Genomic DNA, 24,774 nt, shown 5'->3' with positions numbered 1-24,774 from the left:
TTGTATTATCTGAGGCCTAGATACTTGATAATAATAAATCTTATTTGCTTTGGAGGATCCTAATATGTTAATTTGACTTGAATAACTATAATCAACAAAATTTTAAGTTAGAAAATGTGTCAGAAAAGTTTTACTGCTTTTCCATTATCTAAAACTTCAAAAAATTAAATAGGAAAATTAATGATGCTAAAGTTTTATTATAAAACATTGAAGTCAATTAGGGTAACTGTCCAGTTAAAGTGAAAATATGTGGATGCACGCTAAAAAAGTGAACATAGCATGACGACTTGGCAATAATTTGCATGGAGTACAATGTGATTTTTATGCTAGTTACTAATCAGTACAATAATTGAGAATTCTTTTGTATCTTTGCTAATATGTGTATACATGCCAAGTGAATTTTGAATTTATAAGTGAAAGCATGGTAAATAAAATAGTTATTGTTGGTGGGTTATTTTACATTAAATGTATGATCCAAAGTAAGAAATTTTAAAATCTATTAGGAAATGAAGACTTGCTTTTTAAAACTGATCATACAAAATAAAAACACATAAGTTGAGAGACTTAGTATATTTTTATTACTTAATATGTTCTCATCTAATATTTATTGTGAAACAGGCAAGAAAACTGGATGTGTATTTTGAATATGAAGAAAAAATAATGAGCAAAACTACTCTGGATAAATCTCTTCTAGATATAATATCAGACCCTGATGGTATGTACCATAAATTTGAGGATGATGTTTCATATTTGATAAGTCCAGCATTTTCAATTTGAGTAAATTTGATTAGAATTACTGTTTTTCTTACAAGTGATACTAATAACAAGATAATTAAATGAGCTATTTACTATTGAAAATTTCTTAATGTAACAGTTACTAAAGTGAAAAAAAAATGATTTGTATTTTATTTCATTGATCTTTTAAAATATTTTATTTTGTATTTGAGAGACAGAGCTCCCATCTTCCAGCCCATTCCTCAAGTACCCACAACAGCTGGGAGCCAAAGCCAGGGCTAGGAACACAATCCAGGCCTTCAACACGGGTGGCTGGAACCATCACCACTGCCTGCCAGGGTGTGCATGAGCAGGAAGCTGGAGTCAGCCTGAGGCGGGAATCAAACCCAGGTGTTCCAGTGTGGGACACAGGCAGTCCAACCACGAGGCTCAGTGCCTGCTCCCACTGAATTTTTCTTTGATCATATTTAAGTACCTTTTACATTCATTTTGTTTAAAGTGATAAGTCTGGGTTGGGTGTTATGGTGCACCCGGTTTCCCTGCTTCTGATCCATCCATCTTCTACTGTGCCTGGGAAGGCAACAGATGATGACTCAAGTACTTGGATCCCTGCCACCCACGTAGAAGACCCAGATAGAATTCCAGGCTTCTGGCTTCATTCAGCCTGGCCTAGCCGTGGCTATTGTAGGCATTTGGGGAGTGAACCAGTAAATGAGTGATTTGTGTGTCTCTCCTTCTCTATTTCACTCTGCCTTTCAAATAAATAAATAAATCTTTAAAACTAAAATAAGATGACATATCTGAAGCTCAGTTTGTGCTGGTTCCTAGAAGTTCTGAAGGTATGACATGCAAAGCAAGTGTCTCTACATGATACTCTTTCTGATTACTTGGGTTTACCTCAAAGAGTATACTGAAAAGATACATCCAAAACTGAATTCTGCTTTACATATTCACTTCACTTTTAAAGGACTCTAGTCTCTTTTTATATTTATCTAAATATTTGTATGTTAGATTTTCTTAATATATAACTATACTTAGAAAATATAATCTAATTATAATGACTGGGATCTACATAGGATGTTAACTTCTAAAATTCTCTAAATTTAGAGATTTGTTGATCATTTCAGAATTGCTTAAAACTCAAATCTCAGCTTTTTCTAAAATAAATGAAATGCCTAGGACCCAATTTGCATACAAGCTATTGAAGCAGAATGATGGTGGTTTTTGAGTTAAGAGTTTTGGTGTATTCCAAGTTGGAGAGTAATAAAAATGTACAAACTGTCTTATAATTAAAGATTTCCATTCATAAAAACATCTTAGGAGCAGTAAGTGTTGCTCATACTTTGACAAAGCTAGTTTTCTGATTAGAACATAGCATTTTGAAGGTGTGTGTATTTTACAATGGAAGAAATGCAAAGGTTTATTGTGTGTAAGTGTAAGTTCATCATTTCTGAGCTATTCCTTGTTTACAATGAGTTACAGTGAAGTTGAAATACATATTGATAAAAAAAAAGGCTATCAGAGCCTTTCTTTTTCCTTTCCCAAGCAAATTTACTTGTAAAGATGTTAAGTAGGGCAGAGTGAGGTTAGGCATTCATGCGGAATAGCAGTCGGTTGCCACTTTAACCCAGAACAAGACATTGGAACCTGAGCAGGATGACAAAGGCATCATATATGGGGTAGAAGGCAGGTTGGTAATCTGGCATGAGTTGTCAGAGTCCAAGAGAAGTAAGTAGTGTTCACATGCAGGAACAGTCCAGCAAGAGGAGTAAGAGCCCTAACTGGTTAAGGGTGCAGGCCCTACACATCACCAACCCAGCCTGCCTAGGTGGGGTGAGAAATTCATCAGGTTATGGGTGGGCTCATTGTAGGAATCAGAGCCCAAGTGAAATGAGACAGGTACCCCACACAGGCAAAAGAATGGCAGCAGAGATAGAATATGTGTTATGTACAAACAGAATACTGGTTAAATAAGTAATATAGGATAATGTAAAGGGACCCAGATTTTCTGTTGTCAGAGAAGGAAGTTCTAAATATAGAAAGGGAAAGATCTGGAGTAAACCCTATATTGGAATTTGTTTGTTACAGCTGTGAGGTAATATTTTCTGTATAAATTTGTCAAATATAGATTGTATGTGTGTCCTCATATGTATTCCTTAGCTCTACCGACTGAGAGAACCTGCAGTAACCACTAATAAAGATTTTGCTTATAAATACCATTTTCTAGGACTGTTTGGAGAAGTGACTGACTCGTGCTGGGAAAGGGAGAGAAAGTACACAATGAGTATAGGACATTTTATTGTGTCAGAAAGCAAAGAAAGTATTCAAAAAGAGATGGAGCATGTCAAAAGGACCAGAAATCAGCTTAAAGAGGCTTGAAATCATGACAATTTTAACATCAAAATAAATGATAATACCAGATTATAACCCACTGAATGACAGAGGAAGCCATGAATCCTTACAGACATTAATAAGTTGAAATTTTACAAGATTCATGCACAGTTTCAAAGTAACCCCAAAGAATACTTACTAATTGCAAAGGGAGAATAAGTAACTATAAAAGAGGAGCCTAATGAGTATCTTATTAGATATTCACACAACACCCACAGGCTCCAGTGCAAAGAACACAGTATTACCATTGTGATACTCTTGCCAAAGATGTGTAACTTGAATCTAATTATGAGGAAATATCACACACCACTTAATTTTGTTAAATTCTATTAAAAAAAAAAAACCTAGCCTGTAATCCTAAAATATATCAAGGCCTGCAAGTCAAGGAACGATGGAGAAACTGTTTCATATAGAAGACTTAGAGATGTGACAACTGTCTGTATCAGTTGATCCTTTTGCCATAAAAGATGTTAAAGAGACAATTGATTAAACTTAAAATGAGATCTTGGAGTTAATGACAATGTATGTATCAGATAGTGTACTATTAAAATAGAATAAATGTACCAGTGTTAATTCCCTGATTTTGATCATTGTTATATTAATGTTACATTAGTGAATGTCTTTGACAGTTGGGAGTGATGGGACAAATTGTCCAAGTAAGAAAAAGCTCTCCAAACCATACTTAGAACTTTTCTCTAATATACATCGAATTACTCATTGAAGGAACTCTAAAATAGACAGCAGTCACGGGAAAGATTTAAGTGTTTCAAGAGGTTCCAAGCTGTAGCTGGGGACTCTAGAGTAACCACAGTTCTGTGGATACATTTTTACAATTTCAATTGTTCTTCCTGTTGGTATAAGCATCCAGGTGCTCTTGAACTCTTACAATCAGGTGACATTTTAACAGCATGACAAGAAGTTGTTGTAAAGCACTATTACTGTAAAAATTATAAAATATGTTTTCCCTTGAAGATGAGAGGGAACTATTCTTTCTTTAAAGCAAATATGTGCCTAGTATTAGAAAAGACTATGGTAGATGCTAAGGACAATAAAAGTAATAGTAGGGACCCACGGACCCCTAAACTCTGAGGGAAAGGAGCAGTATATCCTCTCCTGTCTTAGGAGTTATTGTCTCCAAAAATAAGGCAAACCTTGTTACTCTCTTTGTCCTTTAGCTCCTTGGTCACAGTTGGCAGCCATGGGTGCAGGAAATACACAGTAGGGAAGGGTGACTAAAGGCAAAGCTTTCTGGCTGGGGTAGCAGAAAGGGAGGGTCAAAGGAACAGGAAAGTAGCAGAGAGAATGCAAAAGAAAGGAGCTCAGGAAAGCAAACCCATGAAGTTATTTATGAATTCCTGGGCTCACCTCTAAACTGCACATGCATGAATCTAATCCTAAACAACATTCCAAAGACTGAGGGGTGAAGGGCTAGACCACCTCCCAGTTCCCAGGATAGACACAGACCCCAGTAGTACTGCAAAAGTTACTGAAAATAAACTCAGTGTTGGAAATGCAACCCACAGAAGTCTGATAGGAACATCAACCCAGTGTGGCTAATCACCCATTAAAATAAAAGTATCATTAGTCTCCTGGGGTTGAAACAGGACCCTGAGTCTCATAGCCTAAAATTCAAAATGTCCTGAATATATTTACTTGTAAACGTGAGAACTTGGGAGAACCAATCATTGATTTGATTTATTTTACCAGTCTGTCATTCAAGGAGTCAGGGATAAATTAAGAATGAGTGTATAAAAATCATTGGTTCATTAGTAATTATGTTTTAGAAAAACATCTCCTAGTTTTTGTTCTGAATTGAAATATGTACAGCAGTTAGGAGTTCTTGCATCTTAGGGCACATGCTAGAGTCACTGTTGTTACGTGTTGAGGACAGTATTTGGACATTTTTCCACCAAAGTACAGCCAGGAGAAAAGAGAACAAATGAGTTTCTCTGGACATTTTTTAGCTTTGAAGAATAGGAGTAGTAGCACAAACCATCCAGCACAAGCAAAAAATTTCTCTTATGTCGTATTTTTGCCTTAAAATTTAATGCAAATATATTCTGCAGTATAATGTAACATTGTTTGTTTTAATATAAAAATATGATATTTCCAAACCTTCCAATAGCATGATATCCTTCAGAAAGAGAAGACATGTCTATTTAGAGGCCCGCATTTGAGAAGTTATGACTGTAAGCTCAGCTAGATGATTTCACCAATACCTACAAGTTTCCCAATACCTACAGTATGCTAGGACAGCCCATTTTCACTCCACTCCTCATTGTGTGATTGTTTCTAGCATCCCTTTACATCTCAGAAATAACCTGTTTTAGAATATATGATAAACCTAGTTGCCTTTCTCTTGTTTTTGAGTTCATATCCAAAAGGTGTCATCCCAACATATAAACTATGGAACATAGAATGGAGATGCTTCCAAAATCACATTCCCCTAATCCTACAACATTTAATCTTCTTCCATATTTATATTTTCCTTGATTGTAATTGTAGTGCTTATTACCTTAAGCTAGTTGAAAAGAACCATGTTTTATTTGTCACATTTATTTATGCCTTGAATTTTAATGTACTTGTTTAAGTGTTAATTAGAATACATAATAACTACAATTATGAAAGCCTTTTTTTTTTTTTAATGTTTTCCCCTATGTAGCAGGAACTCCAGAAGATAAAATGAGGCTGTTTCTTATCTATTACATAAGCACACAGCAAGCCCCTTCTGAGGTATGTCCTCTGTTCAGTTATTGGGAGGAAGGAGGAATGCTTGTTTGCAGAGTTACTACAGCTAGAATTTCAAAAAAAGAAGTGAAATCACTGTGGCTAAGCCTCTGCTTCATTCCTGTCTTTAAAAGAAAAACAGTTTGTGAAGGCTGTTCCTGTTTACTGCTGAGTTTTCTTTGGGAGCAATATTTATTGTCACCAGGGGAAACCATCCCCAAGAAACGTCTGACCATTCTTAAGTTGTTGGAATACGTACCGAATTCAAGTGGCCAAAGTACTTGATTTTGGAAAATAACTATTCCAAACCAAGTGAATCAGATTTGCTATGCCTTTGGAAAAGTTGGTTAAGATTTTTTTTAAATTAATGTCCTATATAGAAATGTAGGAAATATCCTGCATTTGCAATTCCGTTGAGGAAAGTGGTGATTCTGGCAGCAGATGTCTTGCTGGATCTGAGACTTGAGTCTGTCTTAGGTGAATTCAGTGTAGCTTTACTAGATGAGCAACGAGCATAGGAACCCCCGAGATGACATCTGGAATGACACGGCTGTTTTAAGCTGCTTTCCTTTGCAGGTAGCAATTACTTTATTAACATCTCCTAAATTGTAAGGCTTCTGCTGGTCAAAACTCTGGCATGCTAAAAGAGCAGACTAAACCCAGTATTTGCTTTAGGCTCTTCTGTTTTATCCTAGGAGTGTATCTCTTGACTTTAATTCAGTAAGAAACTCTGATCTTCATTTTAGAAATATCTCTTTTCATCAGAGGGGATTTACCTAGCTCTTGTGGGATTACAATAGCCTATCTATAATATTTTCTTAAGAATATAGGATTTTAAATTTTAATTCAGTATTCCCTTTCTTTAATTACATCATTTTATTTTCATTTACTTTGGTAAGGATTGTCTTTTCATTGATTTAAGTTGATCATGAAAAAGCTCTAAGAAAATTAGGACTAATATCAGATTAATAGCCTCCAAAAATATAAAGTAGTGAAAATTTCTAGATGGTGGTGAGTTTAAAATTTTCTCCCTTGTAAAATTTCTACAGTGGATCACCATGATGATAAGCTCCTTTAATTTATTAAGTTCAGCTGGATTTACTCATCAGGAAATAAAAATAAGAGATTAAAAACAAAAAACCCACAGCTTAAGAACTGTAGGACACCCGTAGTTCAGTTAATGAATCTGGACGCCCGAGTGGACGACGGGAAAGCTGAATCTGCAGATCCCCTCGCTGGACGTCAGTCCCCTTATGTTTCTGATTTTTGAAATACTCTCGGTCACATCATTCGCCTAGTGCTCGTCCTGAGGAAAGACAGTCTATTTCAACAATAGAGGAAAAACTGACTTTGGTGGACAAAGTGCTGTACTTTTTTAGGTGATTTTTAAAGTATTAAGTAATGTTCATTATATGTGATTTTTAACTCAGGTGCCCATTTGAGTTAAGAGGTGACTTCACTCTGCTTGGGTGCCTAGAATTTAATTCATGTCTGTGCTGTTTTTGTTTAATAGAATAACAGCAAACAAAATGATCTTTCATGAAAGTAAATTTTTGTCATACAGTTCTTTTCTTATTTCAGGCTGATTTGGAGCAATATAAAAAAGCTTTAACTGATGCAGGATGTAACCTTAATCCCTTACTATATATCAAACAGTGGAAGTAAGTTTTATTTTCTTCTTTAATTCCTGTCATGTAAGAGGGCACAACTGAGGTTTTGTTCCTAAGAAAATGGGAACTCTAGTAAGAAAATTGAACCATGCTATGGTATGTTTTTATGCCCAGTGGCATAAATATTTTCTGTCATATCCATGAGTTGAAATTACATGACATAGTGATACCTTTCTTTCCTAGACAAGCTTTAAATGTTTTCTATTGATAAGGTGAGAAAATCAAAGACTAAAATGTGTTGTTTTCATATGTCTCAAAAGCATTAAAATGAAATTTTATTTTCACTAGTAACCAGACAAATAGAAACTAATAAAAATTTAGAAATTATTGTGCCCAGGAAACAGGAAAATTAATTGGTGCGTTTATACTCTGCTATTAGGAATATAAATTATCAGTATTTTTCTAGATGGTATCAGAAGTTTTTAAAAGGTAACTTTGGATTTATACTAAAGAAGTAATTGGAATTGCAAGATCTTGAAGCAATAGTAGTAATGAAATTTTGAAAACTAATGTGAATGTCTAGCAGCAAGATTGGTAAATGAACTGTGGCATTTCTATAAAATAAAATACAATTAAGTCATTAAAAATCATGTTGTAGGGGTGGTGTTTGACACAGCAGTTAAGTTGCTACTTGGGACATGTACATCCACTGTGAAGCCTGGCTTTGAGTCCTGGCTCCACTTTAGATTCCAAGTACCTGATTGTTGCGGACATTTGGGGAGTGAACCAACAGATGGAAGACCTCCCTCTCCTCACTCCCTCCCTCCCCTCCTCCTCCCCCTCCCCCTCTATAACTATTTATTTGAGAGAGAGTTATTTTTAAACTCATGTTAGAGAAGACTTACTTAATGGCATTTAGAAATGTTTATGTTAAGCTGTTAAGTGAAAAACAGCTTACAATACTGTCCTCTGATTGGTTTGATAAATACTATTTGTTCTCCACATCTATAAGTTCTGCATCTGCAGATTCAACTAAGCACAGATCGAAAACATTTTTTGTAAAAATTGCTGAGCATTTATAGACTACTTTCATTGTTATTACCCCCTAAATACAGAGTAATAATCCTATTTATGTAACATTTATATAACATTAAATATAAATAATCTAGAGATGATTCAATGTACCCAGGAGGATGTATGTAGGTTACACAGAAATATTATGCCATTTTAGGTAAAGGACTTGAGCTTCTGCAGACTTTGGTATCCATGAGGGTCCAGGAATCAATCCTTCATGGATACTGAAGGATAGTGAACTTGATAAGCAGGGACCCTGCTGTCTGAATCTGCAGTTATGTTGAGGGAACAGTTAATCCACAAATAAATAAGAGTAATGTTAAACTGTGTTAAATTATATTAAGAAAATGAAACTAAGTGATCTTAACTTTCTGGATGGAGGCCAGGGAAAGTTTCAGGGTAGTTCACATTTCAGTCAAAACTTGGATGACATTTTGTTTTTTACAGTCTGATAATCCATTGGACTTGCATAGCTGAAATGACATACACTTAAATATTATTATTGGGTAACTTGAAAGTGTTAGAATTTTTTCTTTTGGGTGCTTTTCTTGATTTTTCATATTGTCTACAACATTGCCTTTGAAATTTTTGTAATAGTTAATTTTTTAAGAATACAAGGTTGTGTATGTTTTCTGATCTCAGTGGTTTCAAAAAATAGACCTAGCAAGAGAAAGTTGTTAACAGTGGTTATCCCTGACTAGTGAGTTTATGAATGCTTTCATTTTTGATACTTTTGTTTTTCAAATTTCCTTTTATTTGACTTATTCTTGTAGTAGCAAAATGCATATACAACAAGGCTTTGTTTAAAAAGAAAAACTGAAAACTAGCTCCAATTTTTATTACATTTATATATATACACACACATATATATAGACAACACATTTGGCTGTGTAGTATACGTTCTTTCTATGTTATGATTGATGTGGAATTCCATAATCAATATTAGGATTTATAAGTGGAAAGGCAGTGTAGTATTTTACATAGTTAGAAAATATGTAATCTCTTAATTTATTTTTATTTCCAACTTTAAGAATAATACCAGTTTGCTGAATATTTTAGAAAACTCTGAAAGGTATAAAGAAAATAAAAACATACCTTATAACCTTACTATTGAGAAATTATAGATAAACGTTAATGTATGTCCTTCCATTTTGTATACATATGACACTGTTAAGATTTATTTATTTGAAGCCCTAAAACCTGGCATAGCAGGGCATGCTACCACCTGTGACGCCAGCATCTCATATGGGCACAGGTTCATGTCCTGGCTGCTCCACTTCCCATCCAGCTCCCTGCTAATAGCCCTGCGAAAAGCAGCAGAGGATGGCTCAAGTACTTGAGCCCCTACGACCCACGTGGGAGACCCAGGAAGCTTCAGCCTGACCCAGCCATCTGGGGAGTGAACCAATGGATGGAGGATCTCTGTCACTCTGCTGTTCAAATAAATATTTATTTATTCAGTAGTGGACAGATTTTAAATATTTATTTGAACAGCAGAGTGGCAGAGAGAGAGAAGAGAGCATGAGCAAGAGGTCAAGAGATCCTTCATCTACTAGTGTTTCCTCAAATGGCTGCAAGGGGCACAACTGGACCAGGTTGGAGCTAGGAACAAGGAACTCCATCTGGATCTCCTCATGTGGGCAGCAAGGATCCAAGTACTTGTGCCATCATCTACTGTCTCCCAGTGCATTGAGCAGGAAGCTGAAAATCTCTCTGTGTGTCTTTCCCTCTCTTTTCTGTTGCTCTTTCAAATTAATCTTTAAAAAAAAATACACTGTATTCAAACTAGGCATTCTGATACGGGATACGGACATTCCAAGGCATGCCTTAATCCACTGCACCACAATGCCCACCCCTACATACATTTTTTTAAACTGTGAAATCTTTAAAGGTTTTTTTTTTAATATTTATTTATTTATTTATTTGAAAATCAGAGTTACACAGCGAGAAAAGGAGAGTCAGAGGAGATCTTATATCCACTGGTTCACTCCCCAACTGGCTGCAACTGCCAGAGCTACGCCGATCCAAAGCCAGGAGTAAGGAGCCCCTTCTGGGTCTCCCACACTGATGCAGGGGCCCAAGGCCTCTGGCCATCCTCTACTGCTTTCCCAGGCCATAGCAGAGAGCTGGATCAGAAGTGGAGCAGCCTGGACTAGAACAGGCACCCGATGCTGGCACTGCAGGTGGAGGATTTACCCACTATGCCATAACGCTGGCCCCATATTATAAAGTTTTATATCCTACTTTCCACTTTCATCTTGAGAGTCTTTCATTGTCTTTAGTCTTCAGTGGTAGTATTTACTATTTGCATAATATTCATGCATTTAATGTACTGTTTAATTCTTTGTTATTTAAATATATTCTAGTGGAAATAATTTTTGCCAAGGCATGAATACCTGTCCATTACTGAACACAGTTGATTCGTGTCCTCCCTGTGAACCAGACTGAAATTTTGGGGGATTTCTGTGATGGTATTATTCCTAGATTAAGTCAGCAAGTCTCTACCTCAGTTCTTTTCTTTAATGATCAGATCTTAAAAAAAAAAAAAAAAAAAAAAAAACACCATGATGTTTGGGAAACTAATACATTTGTGTTTTTTAAAGAATCTCAGTGTTTCAGTACTGCTAATTGTGGTATAGTTCTATTAGTTGAAATTTATTTCTCTTTTAAGAAAATGTCTTCATAATAGAACTTAGAATTAGTCTTGTAGATATTTGGTGTCACTACAAAACTGAATGGTAGCTCCAGGAATCAGTTTTTAAGTATAACTTCCTTACTTCACAGGGCGTTTGCCAAGATGGCCTCAGCTCCTGCCAGCTATGGCAGCACTACCACTAAACCAATGGGGTAAGTATTTGTAATAATTTCAATTGAGTCTTTATACTTAGACTTTCATGTCCTCAAAACACTGTGTCTGACACTTGGAATGTAGAGTGCTTTCATTGTGATACAGAATAAATGTCAGTATGCCTTTGGGTTCCTTAATTGATTTCAAATATGTTAGAATCTTTTACATGGTGTGAGCTGTTTGCTTCATGCTTCTTAAAACATCACATTTTCCATTCTAAGAAATACATAAATGTTAAAAGCTTTTTACATCACTGTTGTGTTACTAATATGGACTTGAAGCGAGGCACTCCAGACTTCAAGATCAATCCATAGCACATGGGCATACTGCTAAGTGATAGCTAGGAAACCCCCAGGCTTTGTACCCCAGAAAATCCTAGACTATATGTGGTGGTCAAAGATGGCATCCAAGGTGATTCTGACTTTTTCATGCCATACAAACAAATCCCAGGTTAACTTTTAGAGCTAGAACAAAAGCATGAAACCCATAGGAAAACAGATTTATGCTAGCCCCACACTGAGCTGGTGGTTTTGGTAGAATGATTTCCAAAAACAAAAGCACTTGGCCTAAGGCAGGACTTAAAAGTACTTGGCAAAATGAATCCAGCGAGCCTTACCACCAGCCAGTGCTACGCACACACACTGAAGTTAGCACACCCCTTCAGCCAGGAGCTGCCTCAGCGCCGTGCTGCCCGACGATGATTACTTTGTAGTGTTTCTGTCCGTGAAAGGATTTCCATCCTGTCAATCTCATCATTTCCGAGAGTGAAGACGAGATAGGGAAAGGGAAAGTACTTTTGGAAAAGTATCCCCATGTATTTCATAAAGTATACTTTCCAGTTTCATGTCTCAAAATATGATTGAATGTTTAAAGCCTGTTATGTTTCTTATGGATTATGTGTTTGGGGATTTTAATAAAATGCATTAAGAAAATCTTGGGTGATTTGAAGGCCACCCCCAGCCTTGTAATATAATGCAGGATTACTATTCTGTCCCACAAAGCATCCTTTGATCCTGTGTGAGACTGTTTGAGCCGCAAATACAAACCCAGTGTGGCAAGTTATTTGTTGGGATTTTTGTTAAATATTCAGACAATGAACACTTTTCAGAGTTGAGGCAAAATTCCCTACATGTCCTATGCTTTTTATATGATAGATTTTATGTATTGAGGGGAGAATACAGTGTGGCATGCAGGATTGCACCCAGCTGAGAACACAGCAACATTTGACCTACTGATAATACTTAAAGGCAGATGAGTGTGTATTGTCAATATGTTAGTGTGTTTTGAATTCCTAAATCAAGTTGTCTGAATTACTGTCTTTAATTTTATTGTTTCAGCATTGAGAGGCAAATCAGCAAGGCAAGGAATACTCAAATCATAATTCGCCTAAAAACTATAGCAGAGGCTAAGCCGTTAAAATATTTTGAGACCAGCTGTTTATATTTTAAAATAATAATTATTGACCAGTCAGAATATTTTGTTACAGTTTTATTGTTAAATAAAATTGCAGCAGTGATACCCATGGAAGCAGAAATTCTGAAGGCCATTCTGTTAGTGAAAACAAAGATGGGAGAGGTACAGTGAGCATCAGCATGTGGTGTCTAATCGGGCAAATATTTTCTCTGTAACAGATTAGAGTAACAATTCTCACTTAGTGTGGTCCTCCTCTTTTGTGTCTACCTAGTCTCTTGTCACGAGTCATGAATTCAGGATCACAGTTTGTCATGGAAGGAGTGAAGAACCTGGTATTGAAACAGCAAGTAAGTACATTTGTTAGAAAACACACTGCTGAAAGTGAACTGGTGGAGTGCTCAGTTACAGCATTTCCATACTCATTCAAATAGTAAATATTAGCAATAAAATGAAGAAGTCCTTTATTGGTGTACTTAAGATTATGAGACCTTTTTTTTAAAGATTTTATTTATTTTTATTTGAGAGTTAGAGTTACAGACAGTGAGAGAGACAGACAGAAAGGTCTTCTTTCCATTGGTTCACTCTCCAAATGGCCGTTGAACTGCGGCAATCCGAAGCCAGGAGCCAGGCGCTTCTTCCTGGTCTCCCACGTGGGTGCAGGGGCCCAAGGACTTGGGCCATCTTCTACTGCTTTCCCAGGCCACAGCAGAGAGCTGGACTGGAAGTAGAGCATCAGGGACTAGAACCGTCGCCCATATGGGATGCTGGCGCTGCAGGCAGAGGATTAACCTACTGCACCACGCCGCTGGCCCCAAAACATTTTTGTATGTGTAGTTCAGAGATCTGACATTTTAAGTTTTTTGTTTTTTTTTTTTAAGATTTGCTCTGGACTTTACTAACATTTTGATTTTTTTCTGTAACTACTCTCAGGTTTGTAAAAGTATGTTAATTGAAAAGATGAACCTACCCCATTTGAAATAATGAACTGCTCTGTAGTGAATATCATTTAACATGTCCTCAGAATATTAATAAGCAAATGAACCTAATACAGAGTCAAAAGTCCTGTGTAAATTGGAATAAATATTAATTTACATATATATTTTGGGATAATGAAATTATAGCTTAATTTCACAGTCCATTTGTTTTAATCCTCCATTTTACGTATAGGACACTTGAAAGTGATTTTTTTTTATTTCTCTGGTTTTTCTTTTATTTTGTTCTAGATATTCTGCTTCAGAGTCATTAATTACTTTGGCTCCTTTTCAACAAAAATTTGCTTTTTACTCTTTATTATGGAAATGGTCAAATACACATTACCATATCAGATTCTCCTGCACTCTTTGTTATTCAACATCCATTCATTCTTGTTTCATCTTCCCATTTGTGTTTTTTAATCTTATTTTTACTGGAATATTTTAAGGTAAATCTAAGATTTGGTATTTCACATAAATAGTATGTAATGAGAAGTGTTTTTAAAAGCCAAATTCAGAAAAAAGACAGTATTAGTTATTCAGATTTGAGTGTTAAGTGTTAACATGCCTTTTTTCAGAAAGAGAATGAGATCTTTTCTTTTTCTAAACTTCTTCCACACTTATTTTTATCTTACATTGTTTTCTTGTGGTAGTTTACATAACCATTCTTTGCCTTTTATTTCTAGATAGATTCTTTCAGGGCAAGGAATTTTTTTCTCCCATCTTTGGATTTCCCATAGTGCTTTGCATGAAGTAAATTTCTTGTTTTAAATTAAATTCTTTATTCATATTCTTCATTTAAGTAAATTATGTTTTCTTATAAAAAACCATGTAGTGTTAAAAATAAAGAATAGTGGAAAATCCTAATTATTTAATGAAAAGACTCATTACTTTCAAACTTCAGATACATTCCAAATTGTAATACTCCCTACTTGGGAACACCTTTCAGCCTCATTATCCCTTTTAGGAATTATTGTCAGTTCCTCCCATTCTGCCTTTTCAGGTGAGAAGCTGTTACTAAATATTTAATTTGCAGTTTTTACTGGTTCACAGTACTGTCCTGAGTCAAAATACCTTCACCCTCCTGGCCTGTAAAAGATGAAAAGGCATAAAAATAGGAAGTTTGGGCACATTAGAGACCACTGCACTATGCTCTACAGTTGAGCCTAGTGCCATTCTTGCTTCCCATCAACTGGGCACAAAATGATTTTGTTTTGTGAGACACAGGGGCCCACCAGTTTGTAAGGTGATAACTTGTTTTTTGCTAGATAAACTGGATATTGCAGTGGTCATCAAGAAGTTCATGAAATTATGTATTATGAAAAAAAACTAAGTGGTTTTTAATTTTTTGCACCAGAATAGACTTCTTTAATTCCATTTTCTATGAACTTTTAAAATACCCTGCCATATTCCTAATAGCTCATAGAAATTATAGACTTTAAGATGATCTAGTTTCTTTTTGAAGTATTACTTTAAAATCAGTTACATGGTATATGTCCCCTAATGATAACTGTAGGAGGTCCCAGATAGGTCAGCTGTTAAATATTTTGTTGTGCTAACATGAAGGTTTATTTACAGTTCATAAAATATAAAAACTATTATAACTTAATAACCTCAAATCCCTTTGCTTTTGTTAATATTGCAAATAGCATACAGCTTTGACCTGGGCAGTTTCTCACTTAAAAAGTAAAGTTTGAAATGGTCATTAGTTACCCCCGTCTTTATAACATTCTGTCACCACTACAAGAGCCATGTACTTTTTTAAAAAAGTTTGGATTTAGAGGAAATATCTATTTACTGGGGATGGGGATGGTTTGTTTTATATTGTGAAATAAAAATAAAAGCATCTTTCAAAATAGCCCAATATTAAACTTTCTGTTGCTCTTTAAAAAAAAAAAAAGAGTACTGACAGATAACACATCCAGGCTTTATGTTAGTTTTTTCTGGGTAGATATTCATCTGATTACTTCCACTCGTGGGATAAATTCTTAAAATTTGAATTGTGGAATCAAAGTTACATAGTTCTAAAATTCGATGGGAGGTCTAAGGCATTTGGGAGGGCCTAAGAGGTGTCAAAAATGAGACTGCTAGAGATTAATTCAGATCTGCGCAGCTCCAGCCGTAGCGGCCATTTGGGGAGTAAACCATCGGATTGAAGACCTACACCCCACCCCCTTCTCTCTGCCTCTGCTCTCTCTGTGTAACTCTTTCAAATAAATTAAAAGATTTTATTTATTTGAGAGGTAAAGTTACAGCTAGAGGGAGAGACAGAGAAAGGTCTTCCATCCTCTGGTTCACTTCCCAAATGGACACAAGGGCAGGAGCTGAGCCAGTCCAAAGCCACAAGCCAGGAACTTTTTCTGGGTCTCCCATGAGGGTGCAGGGACCCACGCACATGGGCCATCTTCCACTGCTTTCTCAGGCCATTGGCAGGAAGCTTGATTGGAAGTTGAGCAGCCAGGACTTGAACCGGCACCCATATGGGATGCCAGTGCCTCAGGCAGCAGCCCAGGGTACTATGCCAGCACTGGCCCCATCCTGTTATTTTCTACTAATAAAAATTTAGTTACTAGCCTGTACAGTGTTTTCCATTTTATTTCTAAACAGCAGTTTTCAAGACCTACATATAAATTACACTCTTGGAAATTTTTCAAACTTTAAAAAACTGGAGTTTTCATTTGATCACATTTCATTTATACCTCTTGTACTGCAGCACACAAGGCTTTTTATGTTTCTGAAGAGAAGTAGCAGACTCTTTGTTGAACAAAGAAAATTGGTTTTTATCTAAAGTTTTCTATTTGCTAGCATGATGCTACAGTTGAATTTTTTTTTCAATCAGTAAAAGTAATCATCTCATCATCCTACTATCTAGATTATTCTTAGTATACAGTTGATTTTTTAAATGATTAATTCAATTCTTGCCTTCATTTAGGCAGACAACTGAGACTTATTAGAGTGTCAGTTGGTGGCAGATACCAGAAGTTGTTTTCTGAAGGACTCTTTCTTACATGTTGAAAGACATTACGTATTTTCATTCTCTACCCCTGCAGTTCCCCCTATTCTAGAGTAGTCTGTGGATATTACGTGGTGCAGCAGTGGTAATTGATTCTTTTGGTGTTAACTGATTTTTTGAACAATTTTGCCAAAAAAATTTTTCTCATGTAATTTAATGGTCTATTCATTGTCAGACTTGTTTTCAAATAAAACAAAACTATGAAATACAAAGTAAAATTTGATTGTACCCTTTAGGAAAATCTGATTTTTATACTAAATGAAAGTCATTACACATACTGATATAAATGTTTATATTTCCAGTTATTTTACAAGTATAATAAAATATGACATGGTTCATTATGTAAAATCTCTAATTTTTCTGCATTGCATTGATATAATAATGCAATACAGGGAGCTAAACAGAATTCAGTGTAAATAGAGAAATATGAAATCATCAATTTAGCAAAGTCTTACAAAATTATTTATAATGTTCCCTTGCTCTAGAGTTTTTTTCATTATTCCTGTTAGATAGCAAGGTACTTCATTGTCTTTTGTTGATACTTCTTGCAACTAAATGCATAACTGGACTTTTCTCCATTGGATAAAGCATTTATATAGATTGTAATCTGTACCCAGTCATTTTTTTTTAAGATTATTTATTTGAAAGGCAGAATTAGAGGCAGAGGCAGAGAGAGAGAGGTCTTCCATCCTCTGGTTCACTCCCCAAAAGGCTGCAATGGCCAGAGCTGAGCTGGACCGAACCCAGGAGCCAGGAGCTTCTTCCAGGTCTCCCACGCAGGTACAGGGGCCCAAGGACTTGGGCCATCTTCACTGCTTTCCCAGGCCATGGTGGAGAGCTGGAACAGAAGGGAAGCAGCCGGGACTCCAAGCAGCACCCATATGGAATGGGTGCTACTACAGGCAGCGGCTTAACCCACTACACCACAGTGTCGGCCCCCCAGTAATTCTTAAATGGACAAACTCAATTTGAGTTGTAAGAAAAAGTTAAAAGGTAAATTTGAGGGCCACTTAAAAAAAAAAATCCTAAATAGTATTCAGGAGGAACCCTCAGTCAGCTTGAACATTTGGTGCTTGTGTTTATACTTAAGTTCCTGGCCAACACAAATATCAGAGAATAATGAAATGACTTTAATTTTACTTGCCTGAGACCATCTTAAAAGACTTTTATCTATCAATCTAGAGAAGGGGGGGGGATGCATATTTTCTATCTGAAGAAAGCAGCATTTTTTGTAGTAGAACCCCATTTTAGAAACAAAATATTTTATATGACCTAAGAAAACTGAAAAATCCTTGTGAAATAGTAATGTATTATCTACAGTTTTCTGAACAATCAGATTTAATATTGCTCTTGTTGTATTAAGTCTTTAAGATACAAAACTGTTCTTTCCAGAACGTCCTGTACAGTTCATAAAATATTAATTCAAAATGGGCAGAATACATCCCAGAAGGACTTTGCTTTGAAGAGACATACTAGTCACTTCAATTTTTTTGTACATCATGTGTTTTATGTTCAAAATAATAAAACTCAGATTGAAATGTAATAGTATTTCTCGTCTCAAACTCAAAAGTGTGTCAAGAGGTGATCTTCTCCAGCATCAGTGTTGTACATTCATATCCAAAGTAGATTTTGTTCTGTAAAACAATGCAGTATGACACTGAACATTTAGACTTTTCCCAGACAAAACTAAAATGGTCAACTAATAATATATCCTCACTTTTCAAAACACATAGATATCTTTTTATTTATTTAAAATAAAGGAACTCTGTTATTTCATCTCATACATTTTCACAAACTTTAAAAGTTACTTTATTTCTAAAGAAAACTTAGATTTGAAGAAAGGAAATGAAAAAATACAACAGAATTCTTATTTGATCAAAAGAAAAGCTTGCAATTAACTACTGTTAAGAAACGGACATCCACAAATAAAGTAAAACTTCTAAACATATATTGGTCCTAAAACCTGAATATACCTACACGTGAAAAGGAGTTTTTTATTTAGAATTAGATTTTTGGTGGAAACTTGAATGCCAAGGATTTTACATCTATGACAGCACCTTTATCATTCATGGAATATTTAATTTTAGAATGTGTTTAATGGAAAGGCAAGCATACTTCAGAACGATTAAGTTGTTTTTTTTTTTTTTTAAGTGAGCAGAGCTTTGGTTTGTTATTCTAACAAGGTACTCGCTAATCTCTCCCACAGAATCTACCGGTTACTCGGATTTTAGACAATCTCATGGAGATGAAGTCAAACCCGGTGAGTAGCATCAAACTTTGTACTTGTAAATTCTTAAATGTATCAACTGACTAGAAAGGCAGTGAAATCACATTGAGTTTGTTGTGAACTTAAAGCACAATGAAATGCATGAGCGAAAGCAAACAGTCAGCATTTTTAAAAAGCCTTTTTAGCCATTGTCACAGATACTGGGAATTGGTTCTCTGAGCTACTGCAAACATTCTGGGCAGTTCTCATCAAACTAAATGTAGATAATGCATCTTAAGACAGCGTATCCTAATTTAAATGTATCCTAGGGAGCAAGTTTCTGTAAATGAAAAAGAACTGGTAAGCGTCAGTGGTATAGCATAAAGAGTACCAGCCCAATTTAATTTTATGAAAATTAGGAGTGCATAATGAAATTTTTGAGTACAAATGTTCAGATGGCACTAAATTCTTTAGTGTTGAAGAAGTAAATTGTAGAAATTGTTGGCTGAATGGATAAATGGGTAAATATTGTCATTGTTTATACTTAAATATTGAGCTTTCTGTTTACAATTCAAGAATGGAATATAAAATCATCAGAGTCAGTTCCAGCATTGTGGTATCCCAGGTAAAGTCGCTGCACCACTGCCAGCTGCTCTCACTTCCTACCCAGTTCCCTGCTAATGGCCTGGGTAAAGCAGTGGAAAATGGTACAAGTGCTTGGACCCCTGCTACCCATATGGGAGACCAGGATGAAGCTCCTGGCTTTGGCCTGGCCCAACCTTGGCCATTACGGCTGAGGGTTGGAAATCCCTCTCCTTCTTTTTTTAAAAAATCATCACAATCTGTTTTATAAAACAGCCTGTCCTATTATGACAACCAAAAGGTAGTTATCACAAGAGTCTGAAATCAAGAAAGGCAGCATGATTGTACCCTTATCAAAACCCTAGTTTGTAGGGTGAGTATTTGGCCTAACAGTTAAGACACCAGTCAAGATGGCCATTTATTTTTTTTTTTATTTCAAGATTTTTTATTTATTTATTTGACAGAGTTACAGAAAGCAAGAGATAGAGACACAGAGAGAGAGGTCTTCCTTCTGTTGGTTCACTCCTCAAATGGCCTCTACGGCTGGAGCTTCGCCGATCCGAAGCCAGGAGCCAGGTGCTTCCTCCTGGTCTCCCATGTGGGTGCAGGGGCCCAAGCACTTGGGCCATCCTCCACTGCACTCCTGAGCCACAGCAGAGAGCTGGACTGGAAGAAGAGCAAGCGGGACAGAATCCGGTGCCCTATGGGATGCCAGCGCCACAGGCAGAGGTTTAACCAAGTGAGCCACGGTGCCGACCCCTCTAGATGGCCATTTAGGAGTAATTGGGCTTGATACCCAGCTCCACTCTGACTCCTGCTTCTTCCTGATATAGACCCTGGGAGGTAGTGGTAATGGCTCAAGTAATTGGGTCCCTGCCCCTGGCTTCAATGCCAGCCTGGGCCATTGCTGGCATTTGGGGAGTGAACCAGTGTCTTTATCTTCCTTCTCCCTCTCCTACCTTTCAAATTTGAAAAAAAAAAACAAAAAACAAAAAACAAAAAAAAACCTCAAATTCGAGTTGATCTAAATCACTATAGTCTTGGCAATGAAACTTGTGATTGCAAACCTAAGAGAACAGAATCTACAAATTAATGTGATGTTTTAAACTTTAATTAAAACAATTATATTTGGGCTGGTGTAGCAGGTAGAGCTGCTGCCTACGATGCCAGCATCCCAAATTGGCACCAATTCGTGTCCCAGCTGCTCTACTTACTATCCAGCTCCCTGCTAGTGAACTGGGAATAGCAGCAGAAGATGGCAAGCATCTGGGCCCCTGCACCCATGTGAGAGACCTACAAGAAGTTCCTGGCTCATGCCTTCAGCTCGGCTCAGCCCTGGGTATTGCAGCCATCTGGGGAGTGACCCAGCAGATGAAGATCTCTCTATATATATAACTCTGACTTCTAAATAAACAAATCTTTTTTTTTTTTTTTTTTGATAGGCAGAGTTAGAGAAATGTCTTCCTTTTCCATTGGTTCACCCCACAAATGGCCACTACGGCTGGCGTGTTGCAGCCGGCATGCTGTGCTGATCCGAAGCCAGGAACCAGGTGCTTCTTCCTGGTCTCCCATGGGGTGCAGGACCCAAGCACTTGGACTATCCTCCACTGCACTCCCAGGCCACAGCAGAGAGCTGGACTGGAAGAGGAGCAACCAGGCAGAATCCGGCGCCCCAACCGGGACTAGAACCCGGGGTGCCAGCACCACAGGCAGAGGATTAGCCAAGTGAGCCATGGCACTGGCCTCAAATAAACAAATCTTTGAAAAGAAAAACATAATTATAATATTAAAAGAAATTAACAAAACTTTAAAACACCCTCATGCAAAAATAAGATACCGTGTAATAAAACATTTCAAAAAAGGAAATTAGCATTATGAAAGGAATAGAAGAATTATCCATAAGAATAAACTAAAAAGGATTAGATTCTTCCATGTGGGAATCAACATAAATGAAGAATACAGTATACCAGTAACAGACTCTGCCCCTAAATCCCAGAACATATGACAGATTCTTCTTGAAAAACCTAAGAGAGGTATACATTTATGACTGATTGTCTTAGGGAACACTGCTTTATAATCAGCAGTAAACTACTGGAGTATGTTATCCCAAACAATAATAGATTAGAAATGTTGATAAATGCAAAAATGTCAAACAGATGCCAAATCCACAAGCAGTTAAAGTGTAGAATCTTACTGCTGTCCTTAAATCTCGAAGTGGAGGTGAAAAATGACAACAGTAATGGTAACAGCTGATACTGCATGTCTGCAACCATTCAAAGCAGTAACCTATTATTTGTTAGTAGAACCTTCCGAGGAAAATACTGTTGCTATTCTTATTTTCCAGATGAGGAAAACTGTGGCACATTGAGGTCAAGTAACCTACTCAAGGACACAACAAGCAGTGGCAGTTAGGATTGTGACCACAGGCAGCTTTCTAACCATCATGCTGCTTTGATGAGGTCAATAACTATGCTTTTCATGGAATCACAGCTTTAAAATATAAAGAAAGTGTAAGCCATCTTAACAATGGAAGTGAGGCAATCAAGACTATTAAGTGACTTCTCAAGTCACACTTTCAGTAGCAGAATTGGAACCAAAAAACCTGCTCCTGTATCTGCCTGGTGCTGATTCTACCATATGCATTCCTTCCTCATTTCTAGTCTGTCCTAAACAAATGGGTAGCTAAATTGTTCATCTTGCTCAAATGCTTCTACAGGTTGCAGAAATTCATTTACATGTTCTTTTGACTGTTTAAAGATTCATTTTATTTACTTAAAGGCAGATTCAGAGAGAGAGAGAGAGACATCTGTCATCCACTGGTTCACTCTCCGAATGGCTTAATGGCCAGGCCTGAACAGGCAGAAGCTAGGATTCTGGAACTCTATCTGGATCACCCCCATGGGTGGTAGAGGCCCAAGTGCTTGAGCCATATTCTGCTTTCCCAGGTGCATTAGCAAGGAGCTGGATTAGAAGTGGAGCAACCAGTACTTGAACTGGCATTCATATCGGATGCTGGTGTCATAGGTGGTGGCGTAACCCGCTGCACCGTGACACCGGCCTTTATAACTGGAAATACTACACATTTTTTAAAGGTAAATTTTTCTGTTTTGAAAGCATCAAAGCAGTCTGCACTCTCTTCTATTTACAGATGAACAAAATCATTTAGAGATAAGCACTTAATTAGACCTGGCAAATTTGAATGTATCTTATCTCAAATGCTGTTTTTGTTGATACTTTTGTTTTAAAGATTTATTTATTTGAGAGGCAGAGTTAGAGAGGGAGAGACAGATCTTCCATTCCCTAGTTCACTCCCCAAATGGCCATAAGGGCTGGCTGGAATTAGGCCCATACAAAGTCAGGAGCTTCTTCTGGGTCTCCCACATGGTGCAGGGGCCCAAGCATTTGGTCCATCCTCTGCTGCTTTCCCAGGCACATGAGAGGGAGCTGGATCGGAAGCAGAGCATCCAGGACACAAATCGGTCCCCATATGGGATGCCAGTGCCACAGGTGGCAGCTTTATCCCCTATGCCGCAGTGCCAGCCCTGTTGTTGAGTATTCTCCTTTGTCTTAATACATTCAAATTATTGCAAGGTGCCAGATCAGTTTCATCGTGCTTACGAGTCCTGCTGATAGCAGATTCTTGGAGCAAAGCGTTGAAGGATTGAGATGCTATATTTGAGTTTACTGAGAGTGCTGGGATTGATTGAAGTTTTTCACCATTGGGTATGGAACTGGGTAGTAGCACCGCATGTATTATGTTTGTCATGAAGCAGGTTTTCATAGGGCCTTGGCTGATTCTGCTACCAAACAGGAAAACAGAGGTTAGGAACTAATTATACATCATCAAGGAATAGAGCGTACTTTTGAACTGCTGTTAATTTGAAGAATTTAAGTTTTCAATTTAGCATAGAGGTCCACAATGCCCTTATCCACAACTTTGGAAATACAGAAAGTTTGAAATACAGTTTGTCTTTAACACTCATTTGGTGGCAAAACCTGACCCAGACTTAAGTTGAGGCTCTTTGTAGTTTTTATTTCTCCTATTTTATTATTCACATATTAAGTTTCAGAAATAGTAACATGTCATGTGTTAAGGTGCTGCCCCCATTGTGTACAGTAAATGCATGATATTACCTATCTAAAGTAAGTTCTAAATTCTGAAATAAATATTTCTAAAGTTTTCAGATAAGATAATGAACTTGTGTAGTCAGTAAAAGCATGAGCATATAATGATAGGTAAACTCCCAAAGCAAAAATATTTAGCTATATTAGCTGTTTTCAGGCTTATAAAACAGGAATATTTTTGAGAAGCAGTGTAGAATGGTGTCTAAGAGCTTGAGCAGTGTGGACTGCCTAAGTTCAAACCCTGGAATTCTGTTATTATGTGACTTTACCAAAGTTATGCAACCTCTCTGTACCCCAACTTGCCTATCTGAAAAATGAGGATAATAATAGTTACCACCTGATACACTGGGGAGTGAGTAAAGCTTTCACACAGAAAATACTGATAAATGTTAGATGTGGTTATACATTCTACAAAAGTGGTAGATTCCTTAAAATAAGGTGCTGTGTGTCAAACTAGGCCTTCTAAGGAGAAATCCCATAGTCACGGTAAGTTCTATTTCCCTTCCTAGGAAACTGATGACTACAGATACTTTGATCCCAAAATGCTGCGGGGCAATGACAGGTAAGCAGCTTTTGGCTTATAAAATTTGTTGTTGGTTTTTCAAGGATAGGAAAAAATTGGCTTTCTATTATAAGGCAAAATATAAACCATATAGAAAAATGGTAAGGAAACAGTATATATTATAATCCCATTACTCAGGGAAAATCACTAATAATTATACAACACATAAATATATTTGGATGTTTGTTTCTTTAATGTGAAATGATAGAGGTATTACAGACTAATTATGGAAGAGGGGAATTTGAATAATGTATGTTTTTAAATGAATATGATTGGACCAAATGAAAATGCAGGAGCTTTATGTTGGATACCAGTTTATTTCATTGCTTTTTATTTAACTGGTCCAAAAAATCCCTAGAAATAATAATGAATGGCAATGAAACATTCTATGAATAGTTTCTGTGACAGACGTGGTAAGGTATAGTCAGTTACGGATATTCTAAGATTTAATTCATGGTGATATGAAAAATAGCCTACAAAAAGAATAGGGAGCATTGGGGGGATTATTTGGAATGCT

At 36.7% G+C, this 24,774-nt stretch overlaps 1 protein-coding gene across 7 annotated transcripts in view; it reads left to right on the top strand.

Annotated features, from left to right (window-relative positions):
* Positions 1 to 24,774, top strand: part of SCFD1 (sec1 family domain containing 1) — a 100,786-nt gene that overhangs the window by 62,915 nt on the left and 13,097 nt on the right. For 4 of the 7 annotated variants that reach the window (XR_016217420.1, XR_016217417.1, XM_051822745.3 and 1 more), the window contains 7 exons: positions 619 to 715; positions 5,789 to 5,859; positions 7,435 to 7,514; positions 11,322 to 11,384; positions 13,070 to 13,145; positions 18,989 to 19,042; positions 24,205 to 24,257. Coding sequence is in view for 2 of the 7 variants with exons in the window: in XM_051822745.3 (XP_051678705.1) it covers positions 619 to 715; positions 5,789 to 5,859; positions 7,435 to 7,514; positions 11,322 to 11,384; positions 13,070 to 13,145; positions 18,989 to 19,042; positions 24,205 to 24,257 (494 nt within the window). In the remaining 5 variants the exon portion in view is untranslated. The remainder of the gene's footprint in view (positions 1 to 618; positions 716 to 5,788; positions 5,860 to 7,434; positions 7,515 to 11,321; positions 11,385 to 13,069; positions 13,146 to 18,988; positions 19,043 to 24,204; positions 24,258 to 24,774) is intronic. The other 3 variants (XR_016217419.1, XR_016217416.1, XR_016217418.1) reach the window with 1 other exon arrangement.

Source organism: Oryctolagus cuniculus, chromosome 12 (assembly GCF_051225735.1).
Source record: "Oryctolagus cuniculus isolate XC-2025 breed Fujian yellow rabbit chromosome 12, ASM5122573v1, whole genome shotgun sequence".
Taxonomy (NCBI): domain Eukaryota; kingdom Metazoa; phylum Chordata; class Mammalia; order Lagomorpha; family Leporidae; genus Oryctolagus; species Oryctolagus cuniculus.
This window is presented reverse-complemented; position numbering and strand designations above follow the sequence as displayed.